Source organism: Poecilia reticulata, chromosome 3 (assembly GCF_904066995.2).
Source record: "Poecilia reticulata chromosome 3, P_reticulata-male-v2, whole genome shotgun sequence".
In the NCBI taxonomy this organism is placed as follows: Eukaryota; Metazoa; Chordata; class Actinopteri; order Cyprinodontiformes; family Poeciliidae; genus Poecilia; species Poecilia reticulata.
Genome location: NC_088832.1, coordinates 6,307,726 through 6,324,471, shown reverse-complemented (window position 1 = coordinate 6,324,471; position 16,746 = coordinate 6,307,726). Strand labels below are relative to the sequence as shown.

The following is a 16,746-nucleotide window of genomic DNA, read 5'->3' as shown; positions in this document are numbered from 1 at the left end:
AGATTCAAGTATTCCTACTTTTGTCACATTGGAACCAGAAACTTTAGCCTCTTTTATAGAAAGCTTAGCTAGGACTGATTAAAATTATTTTTGTTATTTTAAATGGAGAAAAATCATTTGAAATACAAGCAGACTGGTTTACAAGTTTGGTCACGCAACAAATTAAACTGAACTTGAGGTTCCACTCTATTAAAAAAGCAACAAAATAAACCCCACAAATTTAACGTCAGAGATCATAACGATGTTTGGACAACAGTACAACTTTGATTACTTTAGTGATTTGGTTATTATATAGCATATATCAGTGAAGCACATCTACAGTATGAGTGTTGGAGACATGTGGTTGTTGGTGTCCATTTACATGCATGAGTTCAGTCATTAGCTTCAGTGTAAATGGGCTCACTGATTCTCAGGAAGTACCTGAGCCAGTGATGGACTGAATCCACACGTCTTTCTGTCAGATGGATGGACGGGTCGGGGGTGGGTTGGTGTTACTGCTGCCTGCTGTCAGGGTCACCTTTTTGACACACCAACTAACCTGAAGGGTTGGAAAGATGCTGTCTGCCTCACACTGACAGGGGACCAGCCTCAGTCTGGAACTGGTTCCAGACTCAGCTTAGCAAATTAATGTAGTCAGATCAATGTGCATTAAGAAGTGTAGAGGAAAATAAAAAATATCGCTCATTATGCAGTTTCTGTTTTTTTACCAAGATTTTGGACTAATATTGCTCATCGTATGAGTCGACTAATTCATCCTCAACATGCTGCCAAAACAGCGACGGCCTGCTGGGGGGTGGAAGGTGCCCTTGTTAGCCCGACACCAGGATGTTTGCAACCAATTTTTAGATTCTGGTAAAGTTCTGCAGCTATGGAGTGTAAAGTGATTATCATTCCTGTGATTTATTACAAAATGAGACCTGAATCAAACTCCATAGTTCAGTTATGGCATGAAATGTGTGATTTAATTAAGTCATGCATGACATAAGTGAAAAGAAAAAGAATTGTGTGACAATCTGAAACTTGTTTTTTTATCAGTCTTCAATCAAAGAACACATGCAAGCTTCTTCTGGTTGGGAAGACCGTATTACTTAATATGGGTTTTTTTTTCATACTTTTATAAAACAATTTGCTAGCAATTTAGATTTTTTAAGAATGCTCCTACATCCCAAATTCCAGCAAAAGATTTTGATTATTTCAAACATCTGATTTGTCTCCAGGTTAAAAAGAAATGCATATTAAGAATGAGTTTGGGGTAAAAAAAAAAATAATTCTATATTAACCTGTTCCTTGAAATCACTGCTAAGATTTGTTGCCTCAGAGTTAAAGGTCTCAGCTTGCCAAACACTTGCTAAACACATTAGCATTGGCTCTTTTGCTAAACTAGCTAAAGCTGGAGACAAGCTACAAATTTCTCTGCAGCACAGAAACCGTCTAGAACAACAGTTCATAATTTTCAACAAGTTGTTCTATTCACTCATAAAAAAACCGTGTAACCATATTAGTTTTGTTCTCTGCTAAACACAGAAAACAATGAATGAGAATAAAAGCTAACCGAACCAACATCTGCTACTAAATTCAAATTAAAATATCATCTCCTTCCTAAAATAAAAAAAATGTTTCCTGCCAAAAGTGATTTTGACAATAAAATTAAACTGTTTTTGCCAAGACAATTTAGGCACAAAAAAAAAAAACTTTTAGCAAAAAAAAGATGGCCATTATTTTAGGAAAGTGACGATATGAAGGACTTTTACCAGGAGTACAGTAAATATAAACTAGTATTGAACATTACATTTACAAATATGCTTATAGATCATATTGTAGATCTCTCCTACATGCTGTGACGTTTTCTTTAACCAACAAGGAGCATATTCCAGATTATCACACTTGCTGTAAATACAAATTCAGTGCTTATACTAATAAACTCATTGTTGTAGAGCATAAAGAGTCTTTACATGTGAAATTAAATAAATACTATTATTCATAAATGAGTAATAAATATGCCAAATAAATAATGGCCCCTGTGAAATAAGAACAAATATATTTTTCAACTGAGAGCTTATTTCCTAAATAAAAACTTTAGCTATTTATTTAGATGTTTATTTATGAATTTCTTCCATTGTTTATTCATTTCATAGTGGCATTTTATTTTGTGACACTTATTTTTGTTTACCTATTTGTATAATTTTTCATATATCATTGGAACTCAGCTCTAACCAAAAGTTTTACCTTTTCTTGTTTAATGGGGACATTTATTTATTTCACAGAATATACATTAAATAATTTATCAATAGCAGAGTTTGTTGAATTTTGAACGAAACGGCTCTCCATTGTAGAGAACGTAAGCCGAATCACAAGAACAGCGGGAGCGTCCACAGAGCTCATCACTTCTTCGTGGTTTGCCTTGACTCGGGGCCAGGGGACGTGGCCGCCGGCCAAACACTTGCTGCTTGGGTCACTCACTCATCGCTGGCAGGCATGCAGAGTGAGAGAATCTTGTTCTTAGTGCTTACACTCCACTAACAATCCAAACCAGACAGGATTAACACCTACTGTGTTTAATCATATTCAACTCTACAAGTGCTCCAGTATGTTGTCGGCTGCATGTTGAAAACATTTTACACCAAACATAAATTCCAGTTTAGTGCTAAGATGTAAAAAAAACAAAAACATAATAATAATAACAATAAAAACAAAACACTGAATGGTCCTTACTTTGAAAGATTATGAATGGATGAATACTGCTCAGCATCAATGTTGACCATACAAAAATAAATAAATAAATAAAAGTGTCATGGTCTGAGATATCTGCCTCCTTGTTGTTGGTAGGAATCTTTCAGACAGTCTGGTTGGTGGGACATAAAAAAATATACCCTGTCTACCTGCTTCAATTTGTCTGACAGTTGAGTCACACAATTACACTGCTGTCTGTGGTATTATCCCATTGTGTTACAGAGGGTGTGGGTCTAAGAGAGAGGGAGAGAGGAGCTGTGAGTGGCTATAAATGGGATCAGTGTGTGTCTAGAAAGAGCAAAAATGAAGCAGACTGTGGGAAGCCCCCCCGCAGACTCTTGTAATCCTGTCAGCTGAAGGCCTGGAGAGGCTGCAGGGGTAGAGCTAAGATAGCAAACAACAGTAAACAGACCGAGCTAAATGTCTGAGGTTAAGATATTTATATATTTATATTGTGACAGACACGCGGGTCAATATTAATACATAGTTCTCATGACGTCACACTTCCGATAACTTTGTAACTGACAGCCATCTTGGTAGGCAATTGCTATGGAGTTGTTATGTGTAAAGAAGCCACAAGTTATGAACTAGCTCTCACCTCGTTCATACTTTATAAACAATATGAACACATTACAACTATTACAGTTTTTGAGTACTCTACCCACCTCTGTGTAATATTAACATAAATATCGGTGATATTAATTGTAGCACTTACTGCCGAACTAGTAAAATCAGTTTAGCTAATTTAGTGTTGGTCTGCAAGCTAAGAACCGCACAGCATTCTGGGGAATGTAGGCAGAGGAAGGGTTTCAGCCCCTCAACCTCTCACAGCCAGCTAAGCAAGGTCGGTGGCATCAACCAATTCACTCCCTCACTCTTTGGTTACTTAGCAACAACCTGTTGATTAACTTGTGCATAAGAAGCTTGAAACAGGAAAGGTCATGCCACCAGTTTGTAAGTATTGAAAATATTTAAAACAAAAAAACGAATCAATAATTATTGCACTGAAAATATCCAGGTTTTGTTATTAAACATGGCGTTGACCTTTTTCAAGTGGTTATATTGTTGTATAACCTATAGACATTGGCTATGCCCACTTATAATAATTTATTCATTGAAAAAAATTTTAAACTCGTCAGGTTTAAAATTTTTACTTTTTGAAGTTTTAAAGCATAATAAAATTAAATCAACTTTAGAAATTAAAAATTTGCTTATTGCTGACTAACGTTAATCAGTGCTACTAACTGTTCCGTTATGAATCCCTAATAAATATCTTTATTTCCAAATATGTTAGAAAACCACATAGTATGTCTACTCCACCTGACCTTGATAGCGTTTTTTTTTTCTTTTTGCCTCTTTAGCCAAGAAACATTTGTCTTAATAGGGTTTTCCTGCTTTGATAGCATCATTTTTTTCTGAAAGCCTCAATGACTTAAAAACACCAGCTGTTAACTAAAAGCAAAAGGTCTGAAAATTCAGAGAATGCATAAAACCATTTCAAGATGATACTTTTTTATGTGTTGTGGTTTTTTCATCATTAATCACGTCCAGGACGCTTAGAAAGGAAAGCAAATAAAAGAAGGCTGGATTTTTACATTAACAACAACAATGATTGTAGTTTTTTAAATGCACAAGTCAAGACAATATTTTCTGTAGGAGTGCCCAAGCAGTTCCAAACAGCTGTGGAAGTTTAAAGAGAAATGGATTTGGTCCTCACTCCACCCACTATTGTCTTCACCCGTCTCTTTCTTTGACAGTAATGACAGTCTCTCACACACAACAACCAAGAACACAACGTGTGTTTACTTCATCCATCAGCGCTGATAAGTTCTCCCTTCCCCGCCTTTCTCAACCCTCCTCCTTTCACTTGTTCTTTCAATCATTTTTGGTCTTGCTGACAGACCAAAAAAAAAAGAAAGAAAGAAAGCATTTTTACAGAATGTGCACATCTACGAGGTTTGACATGCGTCTTTCATACACACGTGTGCATGTGTGGGAGAGATCTGGGAATTAAAAATGAGCGAATGCCAGTTCTCTGGTCAGAAAAAATAAAAGGGAGCTATTGCAAAAGCGCACAGCTAACGGAGAGAATCGCACAAGATGTTACGTAGGTGGTTGTGGAGCGGATGTGTGCTCATTTGGGTGCAAGGACAACTTGGTGTGAACATGTTTGTATGCACTACATTAAATGCATACACGTTAATTAGATGAAACTACATGAGCGAATGTGTGTGCAAATCTGTCACGTTCACATTGTTCCACAAACAAAGTGACATACTGAATCAGCCCAGACCTCCTGCAGTGAGCCACATGACTACTGGCTTCTTGAAATAGACAATTGTATCAGACAACCAGTTGGTGAACTGCAGGTAAATATTTGTCGTGTTGGGATTCGAACTAAATTGCTCACATGTTGAACTACTTTAAAGTATTCACTTTAAAATAGTTCAAAGGAATGGTAGCTTCATGTTTTAACCTGACATGAAAAACATAATGTGGGATTGTCATTGCTCTTTACCAAGAACAAGAAAACTGATCAAGGCTGGTCATTGAAAGATGGATGAAACTAAATACCACCCAATCTTGGAAGACTTCCTGTTATTAACTGTTAGACCTGAGATTGGGGCGAGTGGAGGTTTGTCTTCCAGCAGGTAAATGACCCAAATCATTTAGCCAGAGCCCCTACGGAATGGTTGACAAACCAAAGGTCTTTTTGGGAAAGACTCACCAAACAGAAACAATTAAGGGTGTTTTCCCACCTCACAGTCCAGTAGTCGGTTCGATTGGGGATCAAAACTGCAACATTTGTTATTGCATTTTCACCTGGTGGGGTTTGCTTTCACGCCATCAAATGAACCAAACCTTTTAAGAAACCTGTTCCCCCCGTTAGCTGCGGTGGCGCGTCAGCAAGAACCACTGAAGGAAATGACACGGAAACCTCAGAAGAAGACATGAGCGTAACTTCCTTCTTTACAAAATGTAAACAAAATGGAGGGCCTTCAGATTTTAGAGGTTGTAGGATTTCTCATTTGTCTTTAGTAAAAGACCTCGAGCCGTTTCTCCTGATAACAATAGACTTTCGCGTTTGTTTTGGGTGAGCTTTCCCAGAATCCCTTGCATTCATATATGCATATGAACCGCACCAGAGTTCATTTCTAACAAACCAAGAGCTAGATTTTTTTGGCAAACCAGAGTTTACGTTTTTGGTCCTCATCAGAATGGACCAAAAGTGCATTCACACCTCCCCAAATGAACCAGACTTTCTGGGCAAACAATTAAAGAGTTTGATTAAAGTGGACTAAACTGGTCTGAAAGCACCCTACGGCTACATTAAAGAAGCCTTTTTCACCACACTAAATGGTCCGATTCCAATCTTTTCACCCCTCCTCTACAGAATTTGCAGTCAATTCTCCACAAAAGACTCTAGTTAGTAGTTGTGCTTTCTTTTTATTCACTTACGTTGTGACAAAACTGTCGGCCCCCAATAACTTTAAAATCAATTCATAGACAGTGACATTCATTATTACTTCTATGTGTTCTGTCTGCGTTCTCCTTCTGTGCATGCGGGTCGCTTTGGGGTTGTAAACCATTGACACAGAAATCTGATTGCTGTCACATTTGCTTGTGCCATAAATCTGAACACTGCTTGAGCATCAAAAAGAATCTCTAAGTAGATTTTATTCAATAACTCAGATGACAACAAGAGGGCAATTTCTTTTTACTTTGGGATTCAATTATTCCATACCACAGGATTGTCCATTCACCAGTATATAAGATGACAGGGATACTGTTGTACCAATCAAAAAAAAAAGAAAGATGGGTAAAGATAGCAAAGGTCTGAGCAGGACAAAGAAGGTAAACCGGTGAAAGTGGTTGTGTGTGTGTACCTCTTTTGAGCTCCGCTTGGCGATGTAGATGACACTCTGCTGACAGGCTTCATCCAAACATGCGGGGAGAAGGTGATCCTGATAGCCATCTCCATCTGCCAGAATGAAACACAAAGTAAGATCAGGGAATAACAATACAGGGTTGAACTAAAGAAAAATGTAAGACTTTGCTTTCCCACAACTGTGCTATTTTAATATTCTCGTTCCATCTCAACTCCGTGAATTTGTTCTGCTGTGACTTTGAGAGCAGCAACGTTTCAGGCAACAAAGGAGTAGCTGCTGTGTTTTTTTATTTTCCATGTGTGAACTGGATCACAAGAACACCTGCTTGTTTTCCAACAGCACACACAAATCCTAGCAGCACTTGTCTCTTTGATGTCTTTCAATAATGTCTCTAGACTTGAACAAAGAGTTCCCAACTCTTTTTATCCAGTTCAAGTAATTACTGCCATTTCATTAATATTAATTGATCTCAGGATTAAACCATGCGGGGTTTATTTAGCGTACAAACTAGAAGTGAATTGCCCTCAGTTAAAACAGAGGCTATTCAAAACCAAAATGCTTGACTGGACCAGGTTCAGCTGTATCTCAGGAACACATTTCCTATTTGGTGATGCTTAATGAAATGTTTTTGATATAATGTAAAGCTGTTGTAACATGAGGTTATGTTGTTTATCCAAAAGGATTTTTAAATACCGCAAGATCAAACACTAGAAATAAATATACAACAGAAAATATTCCGGTGGGTGTTGACACCTTGGCAACAATGAATAAATACATAAATCCAAACATCAGGAGACAAATATGAAAAAAGATTCCTGGAAAACCCCAAAGCAGAACAAAAAGCCTGCAAATGTACAACAAATGTTTGACGGAAAATAGTTTTTGAAACAAAAAAGATTTTTCATTATTTGCTTAATTACCAATATCGAGTAGGCCACTTTCTGCACCATTGACAGCCTATGGATTTTAAATTACATCGTGCCAGTTGACTATTAAAAAAATTAAATGCAATCAATATTTATGACCATGAATCAGTCCTTGCATCCACTCTGTGCTTTAAGCGTCTGTCACGCTGATTAACATACCACGTATGTTGGCTTAACTACATCTTGCGTGGGTCTAAACATGAAGAAATGTAATGCCTTTGTAAAAAAAAAAAAAAATAAAATAAAAAATAAATAATAATAATAGCTTAGGAAATATGTGTGTTGTTTCTGATGTCCTTCTGTGTTTTGAAATTTGTGTGTGTCTGTTTGCACGAAAGGTCCTTCAGAATCGAAGTAGTAAAACAATAGTTAAATTCTTCAGAAAGAAGGTCGGGCCGCCAGCCGTTGCACCCTCTTCAATTGTTCATTATGAGAAAAGTTCCACGAATTATCATCTGCACAGACAAGGCGTCTGCATACAGTAACATGTGATTATTCACATGTAATCACAGTAACATGTGATTAGTTTATACTACTAAAACACTGCTACGAGATTTGAGTCGCATTTTTGAGGTATTTGCATGCCAACTGTAATGCCACATAATGTAATGTGCAGGTAGGCAATGTCATTGTCTCAAAGATCAGTAAACTTTAAAATCTAATGAAATCTCCAATGACGCAAAGGAATACAGACTGTAATATAGCATGTCTCCTTTCTTCATTGGTTTTTGGTGACATCTTTTAGCCAAGGAGACGGGTCAGGATGGGTAGTTGCTGACTACAACAGCCGACTGCAAAATACTATGTGTTTTGAAGTCTTCCTAGCCTTCTATCCATCCATCCATTTCCTATACACCCTTGTCCCTACTTGTTCCTAGTGGGATCAGGAGGTGTGCTGGTCCCCATCTCTCGTTTTGGGCGAGAGGCGGGGTACACTCTGGACAGGGTCATAACCAAAGGTCATTAAGAACCGAAGGAAGCATGGTGTATAACTCAGTGGTGATGGGAAAAAGAAAATAATAATAATAATTAGTACATCATTCTTTTCAACACATGGTGATTGTCATGGTCTATAAAATCATCCAACACTGTAATAATCCGTCTTATTAGCCTTTCAAATAAATAAAATGCTTGTCATTCAAAAAAAGTCTGGGAAAACTGGCCAGGCCTTTGTAGTAATGTAGATTTTACATTAAAACGACAATTAGTGATGCATGACTGTTACAGGTAGCGGTGAGACCATTGTATCTAGCAAGACTGTGACGACAGTGATGGAAAAGACAGATAATTAGATGCTGCAAAAGCTATGTTGTGAGAAATGAACATGGGTCCATTTCTCACAACATATCTGTGTGAAGTGAGCTTCTCAAGTCTGGCTACTATAAAAACTAAAAACAGAGAAACTGAGAGCTGTTGAGGAAGAGCTTTGTCTTTCTTCAATTTCTGCCAGGAAATCAGCTGTTTTCATCCAAACATGCACAGGCTTCACACTAGGTGGGTAAAATATACAGATATTGACATTTTGTACATGCAACTCTTCATATTGTAACAGTGAATATGAAGTGAAATCTTTCCCAAATATTATTGCTTCTTTCAGAATAAGAATTGTTTTCTGTATTCCGGCTATAAGAATGCTTGTGGATTAGTTTGTAAAATTTCTACAAGTTCTTTAAATTTAACACCACAGTGTTGTGGCACTGTTCAGGTGTATTTTTGAAGTGGACATGTTGAGTGCAATGTAATAAAAATACATTTTTGTGTTTATTTGATTCCTATTCAAGATACTTTGATAAGAATGACTACATATGTAATATAGGCGGCCATAGAGTATCTTTGTTTCCATTTTTGGTTGGTGGTGTGCCTCGTGATTTTTTCAATTAAAACAATGTACCTTGGCTCAAAAAAGGTTGAAAAACACTACACTAAGGAAACTAGATTTCTTTGGCGGTACACACTAGTAAGTCGGCTTCTGTGTGTTGTTTCGTCACACAAAACAGTTTCTCACACAGATCCTGACAAACATGTAAAATTCAAGTAGCTTAGAGGGGAAGCTTAGTTTAGGGGCATTGATTCAGGGATGAAGTGCAAAAATTAAGCAGGACCCACAGAGTCATACTTTGCCTTGGGTGTGCTGTTAAAACTACAGTTCAATAAGTTCCAAATGGATGTTTGCAGGGGCTCTACACAAGAAAATGGATAATGAAATAGTTGCAGATTGTTTTTTTGTTTTGCGCTTCAAAGTCAGTGAAGTAAAGTGTGAACCCACTAAGGAACTCAGCGACTGTGTTTGGCATCACTTAGCAACATGGGAGGTTTCCGTTATGCATCTAAACGCCAAACCGAACGGACGGATGATTTTCACTAATTTAATAAGCATCTTAGTTTATGGTTTACATTCCAGGAGGCTGTCCTTGTGCATTTCCACTAACTGACAAATTTCATCCTGTGCTCATAAAGTTATTATTCAAATGTTTTTCTTAAAAAAGTCATTTTTAGCCCGGGTTGCCGCTGCTCGGTTAATCCAAATCTGCTTCAACATGGTAAGAGCCACACTCCCTAGCAGATGTTGTGCCCTGTGGAAGGGGAGAACCGAATGACTCTGATGATGAATGACAGCGCAAAGATGGGGAGGAGGAGAAACTCAAAGTGGCTGTCAGGGGCAACTGAGCGAGAGGCAGAGTGGGAGAAAAGGAGATAGATAATTAGATGCTGCAAAAGCTAATAAGTCAACATTCTGTGAATTTAAAAGACTCCTATTTATGGTTTAAAACATGCAAAATGTCTAGTTTGGACTCTATTGCATTCCAAGTTTAGGGTAAGCATCAGATTAAAAAGAAAAACCGACATGGATGGAAGGACACATCCGAACGGGCTGCAGGATTGCTGCTAATGTTACCGGCACATGTACTGTAACATATGGTGGGACAAAAAAAAAAACAAAAAAAAAACTCCCACATCCCTCCACCAGCCGAAAATTATTCAGATGTGAGCAATGCTTTCTAATTAATTGCATTAATCTTGAAACAAGGCAAACAAATTCAAATAAGAGCATGTGTGCATCGAGGCATGCTGCACTGGAAAGTTTTGGCGCAGAAACACCAAGGTGGAGAAAAGCAAAAGGTTTAGGAGAGAATCAGTCCTGCTGAGGTTATTTCTTAGATTACTCAGTTCTTCTGCACACACACTCCCCTGTCCCACTTGCCCTTTCCTGCATCTTCCATCTCGTCTATTCATCTGACTCTGTAATATTCCTCTTTACTCAACCTCCTTCGCCTCCTCAGTCCAGTCGCTTCTTCTCCTAATGCTGGCCCTTTTACCTTTCTTTCAAATTCTCTCATCTTTGAGTTTCTCTTCCTGTCTCGCATTATCCCCTCCTACCCTTTCAGCTGATGTGTGGTATGTTGGAGATGGGTTGAGGGAGATGTGCACTGAAGCTGCAGAATGGAGCTGGACTGGAGAAAACAGTGATAAGAAGGCAAAGTAGATAAAAAGATGAGACTGTAGACCAGTGGTCCTCAAACTACGGCCCGCGGGCCGGATCCGGCCCGCCTCCACATTTGGTCCGGCCCCCTGAACAATACCAGAGAGCATTCAGATTTTTTTTCATATATTGTATTTTCCGGTTTAACCACCAGGGGACTCTTTAGCAGGAAGTGTGTCCTGTAAACTGTGGGTGTTTTGTTTTGTGTTTTGTTGGACTTTTAGGGAACTGCTTGACTTTTATGTTATTTAATCAGCGCGGTTGTTTGCTAGCGGTAGAGCAGATGAACACACGTGTTTGTTATGAACGCCGCATTCCGGTCGAGTTCTTCGAAGCAATGCCTGTAAGTAGCAGCTTATACTTCTAAACGGGCCTTTATGTTAACATATGAGGAATTTATATGTTAAAGTTACTTTCCCTCAATGGAATATATACTAATCAGTCCCAGTGACCGTTTCACTAACGGTTTTTGCCCATGTGCTTTCTGGGTAAAAATCAATCGAGTAACGCACAGCCCCCCTCCCCCCTCCCAGCCGGTCAACAATTTCTGGCAGCGCAGGTGATAAACGTGTAACACTTTTTCTGTTACAAACTGACTCTGGCCCCCCACCAGAGAAGGGAAAAGTTATGTGGCCCTCACAGGAAAAAGTTTGAGGACCACTGCTTTAGACTGTATGATTAGATCATGTGACCTAGATGCGTTCATATTACACTCTATGCAAATTATCCTGACATCTATCAATTATCACACTAAACTTAGAGATCCCACCTAACGGATGCTTGGTGTAAGATATGCAAAGGACAGGACCCTGAACCAGGTCACAATAACAAACATTGTTGACCAATAAATTGTCCCAGAAATTATTGAAATAAATAGTATTGTTATTTTGAGACCATTTTCAAGTTACATATTGATAATGGCATAAAATTGCGAGTTTGCCCGCTCAAAGACTAATAAACTAGAATTTTGTACAAAACACTCCAAACTGGAATTGGAAGACATTTTAAATTTACAAAATAGAACACAAAAACCTAGAACAATAAATGAAACGGAAATAAAAAAAACACATACAACTGAAATGATGAATAAAATGGTTAATAAAATTGCCATTCAAACAATATTTTTCTTCAGAATGGAAATTACGGGACTCTTTTTATTTTATCATGTGATGAATTGATCATTATGAGTCAAATTATTTTCATTCTACCAAGGGGTTAACAACTGAAACTGGTATGTTCATAAAATGGTCTATTCAAATCTCACTTGAAAAACTGGGACAGTGATCAAACCACTCCTGTAATCGCTGACCAGTTTCGTCCCACTTCTCTCTCATCTCCATCTCCCTCCACAGATTCTAATAGAGACTCTGGCTGGGGAACTAAAACAATACTGTGCATCATTTGATATAAATATCAAAATAATACACCCAGTGAGGAAAATGGGGCACAGATTGGGAAGAAGGAATAGGCAAAATAAACCCAACAATGGTAACAGCGATTGGTGAAGAAGACTAAAGAATCCCTTTAAACACAACGCAATAGTAGTAACAAAATGGAGACCAAGAGACAAACAAAGATGTAAAATAATTAAAGTACAACTACAAAACACCCAATCTTTAACACAAAACCAAAGCTGAATCCTTAAGATCTTGAGAAGTGTCTCGTCAACACAGGCAGAGGCTCAATGAAAAACACATTTATTCATTTTAAAAGTGCAAACTGGGAAGATGGTCCAGTTGGTTTTTCATATTTAAGGTTACCACTTAACTGTAGTGAATGCCACTACTTTTCTTTCAGTAAGAGACGCTTTGCTGATGGAGGAATTTGGATATTTTCTACAAACTGCATGTTAAAATGTGCAAATGAGGATCTAAATTCAGCAGTTGCAAACCACAAAAACTTTTGCATTAGGGCTAATGTAAAATATTTGACAAAATGGAACTTGATTAGGTTTTTATTATTCCTACTGGGACCTCTTTTCATCATTAGGAAGTCTAGAGAGGGGCGTCTTTGGCACAAATACACATGCGTGGCACAAAGTAAAAGCTACTTTGATCTCAACAAGACAAGCTGCTCTGCACTACATCTGTTTGAAAAAGGTACAGACCTTTCTCTAAGGCTGGAAGTGAAGGAAAGTGATGGAGCCAAAAGAAAAAAAAAGAAGAGCGTAGAAAAGGCAGCGTAGGCTGGTTAACAAGACAAGACAGGACAGCCAGTAAAGTTATATAAAAAAATGCAGGAATAGAAAAAAAAGTGCAAAGTGGTTGAGGGGAGAATGAGGCTGACAGAACAGAGGGAGGGAGGTGAATGTTACACGATATAATAAGATGAGTGGAAAAAGAACGCCTGAGGGCAGAGTAGAGACAACTAGGCTGCGCACATGCTGACTTACCTGCCTGCAAGCACACACTTCATCACCCACACACACACACACACACACACACACACGCACACGGAGGGCATGATGATAGCCTTTCCGATTTTGAAAAAACACTTTTAAACATGCTGGGATTTTGCCGTTTCTAAAAAATAAAAAATAAAAATTTGCCCCTTTGCTGGTCTCTGTATTCCACCTGCACTGATGTCTGGTGACACATCCGCTGGTGAAACTTCACTGCGTTTTACCTAATGATGAATTATGCATCAGCCACTGTCACTTTGAAAAAAGCAATTACTTGAGTGATCAGGCAGATGGTTGTGTTTTGTCTGGCATATGCTGTGCATTTATTATGGGAATCGAGCTAATAACAAAACCGTTCGCTCATAAACACGAGACAGTGGATGGGTTTCCTATTGCTTTCCATGACCGTTCTAAAGGTAAACGCATGGCTTAAGATGAATAGGGAACAAAATCTAATTTGTGAAAGGCAGGTTATGATTAAAAGTTAAATTTCAGTACGATAGATAGTCTCATACTCATCTAAAATCACATTGTTAGCTTACTGTGTTTAATTTGTGAAAATGTTTGGAGATCAAATACAATGTATTGTTTTTCTTTATTATATTAGAGAACACTGACATTCCACTGAATACATATTTAACTGGATGAGAACGACCACTTCCTCCAGATGGAGTGGGGTTCAAAACCGGCAGCCAGTAGGATGAACCCCTACCACAGAGGTATAAACCAATACTGTAGCTCTGAATCCTCCAGAGCTGAAAGGGATGGATGGGAAGATGGACAGAAGGATACAAAGATGAGAAAATGGATAGATGAGTAGATGAATCTGTGCATGATGAACTGATGTTAATTGAATTGTTGGATGATGAAAAACAATGGACGGACACACAGACGGATGAACAGACGGATGGGCGGACAGACAGTGTTTAAACAGACAATAAACTAAGAAAACCAATATTTCTTGTCTTGTGTTGAAAATACTTCTCTACTCTAAAGGCTTTAAAGCTACAGAGGACCTTGAAAGAACACAGCTGTCTTTTAATCACAACAAATACCAATTTACAATCTGATGTAAAAAAAAAATATTTAAAATGAATTGTACGATGAAGAATTTTATTGATGAATAATTGCCTAATCTTCTGAGAAGCTCAAATACGCTACTCAGACTTAAATATTTTAACATCTGAACTTCTGCTGCAGCGTAGAATTTAAGCTTTTCAGCAGAGTTCCCCGACGAAGCCAAAACTGCAGTACAGGTGGAAAACAGAAGTTCTACGGACGTACAGGCAGGCTGGCACATAACAGTACTTTGTGTGTTGAGAAAAATGCAACGCCAAACAAGGGGAGAAAAGAGCAGGTAAAAGCAGAGAGTGAGAATTGACAATGTGATGTGTGATGGAAATAATTCCCACTCCAGATCACACAAGGATCCAGCGCTGCTCTCTACTCTGCCTCACATCGTCTCTACTTTCTATTCTCTATCCATGCTGGCTACACCTTGGTGCTTCGATTTGTTCTTGTCTGTACTTTCTGCTGTGTAAGATTTTCCTTTGCCTGATCATATTCCTTATTCTGTCTCTTCTGTTTTTGTCTATTACATCTTTTATCATTTATGGTCAATTTTTGTAACAATAAAGAAGAAGATAACAATCGTCCACGCTGCAAAGAGAAATACATTCTAATAGGATTCAGTGTTTGCCAGTAAAGTTGGCAAAGTTAGAGCAGGAGGGAAACACATTCATTCTGTTTGTTAGTGGCCACGTAAATAATAGAATACATACGAAGAGACCCCGTGTCTCTTCGTATGTATTCACGACGCTTTACAAAACAAGATGGAGGATTCACTAGCCTTTGTGACCATACTTGGTTCTTTTAGAATCCAATCTACATTGCATATTGAGTAACGTTAAACAATCGGGATAAAACCAAAATAAATTTTCATTGAGGTGAGCACACTGTCTTTTAGGATTCTTAAAATCAGCCTGATTTATAACATAAGAAACTAGAGATGCACCCAGAAATCAGGTGGTGATTGTAATCAACAGATTTTTTTATTTTTTTTGATTGGCCCTGGTTTGTGATGAGCTGCTTGGAAATTTAAAGGTCCAAACTTTTTCTGATCAACAGGTATGCTTTGATGTGGAAAATGTTAGTGAAGAAGACTCAGACTTTGCTATTTTCAATAGCAAGTTCTAAAATGAAGTCAAAGGAGGTATGGAAACATTAAAATGGGATCAATAGTTTTCATCATATCAAGTGGTTTAATCACGCTGCATAAGAGCAAGAGAGAGCAAAACTTCAAGTAGGTAAAAAAGGCTAAATAAAATACAGCGTCAATGTGAAAATGGTAAATGCTTTTTATAAATTTCACAGTTAAGCTCGGGATCTAAAGTCTTGACAGAATACAAACAGAAAGTGCTGTTTTAGTCACGATGGCAGCACTAGCCACTAAAATAGGATGCTAAAAGCAATTTAAAATGCAAAATTGTGCTTTTGCATTTGTTCATAAAATGTTAACATGTTCTGATGAGAGCGGTAACATTTACCGTTACTAGTAGCCTCTGCTACTAGTATGAACTAATACTCACAGCAGAAAAAGGCAAGAAAGCTGATAGTGATGGCTGACTAATGACTATTTTAGCAAAAGAAATACAGAAGTATGGTCTTTAGACTGTATGAAGAAAGTAAAATACAGACACTTTACCAAAAGACAGCAAAAGTAAATTAATATTGTTGTATTAGGCATGCTTGACTTAGATCAAAATCCAAGGTAAAAATAATGAGGCTTTAAGATTTCAAAGTCCTCAGAGACACTAATAAAATCTAATAAATTAGGCCCTGGAGCAGCCAGGCTCTAATTTAAAATCAAAAGCTCTGAAATTAAAACTAGTAGCTCTGAAAACAAACAATAAAATTATAAAGTCATTTAAATCGATTAAAGACATCAGAAATTAATTGCATTGGATGGTCATAACTTTAGAATTTTTTTCTTTTAAAAAGGAGATTTGAAATTAACATAAAAGTTCTAATTGGTGGATCTCTGTTACAAAACACCAGATCTGACATTGTTATTGATGATGTCTCACTTTGCTATCACAAAATATGTTTGACAAGATAAGGTAGCTCTAAATCTCTGTGAGTCAAATGTATTTATTTATTTGATGCAGTGTATCTGAAGTTATCTAAATTAATCCACAATCACTCATTCAGTTGTTTTACACAGATCAGATTCGTTGGTGTTAGATATAGCTCAAAATAATTGTAAAAAGTGACTACCGTAAATTCATTTTCTAAATTAAATTTAGAAAATGGTTTGTT

General features: G+C 37.6%; 1 protein-coding gene across 1 annotated transcript in view; it reads right to left on the bottom strand.

Moving 5' to 3' along the window:
* itfg1 (integrin alpha FG-GAP repeat containing 1) overlaps window positions 1-16,746 on the bottom strand; it is a 181,352-nt gene that overhangs the window by 120,538 nt on the left and 44,068 nt on the right. Inside the window, exon 9 of the mRNA XM_008404870.3 lies at window positions 6,618-6,712. Within this exon, the coding sequence (XP_008403092.2) occupies window positions 6,618-6,712 (95 nt within the window). The remainder of the gene's footprint in view (window positions 1-6,617; window positions 6,713-16,746) is intronic.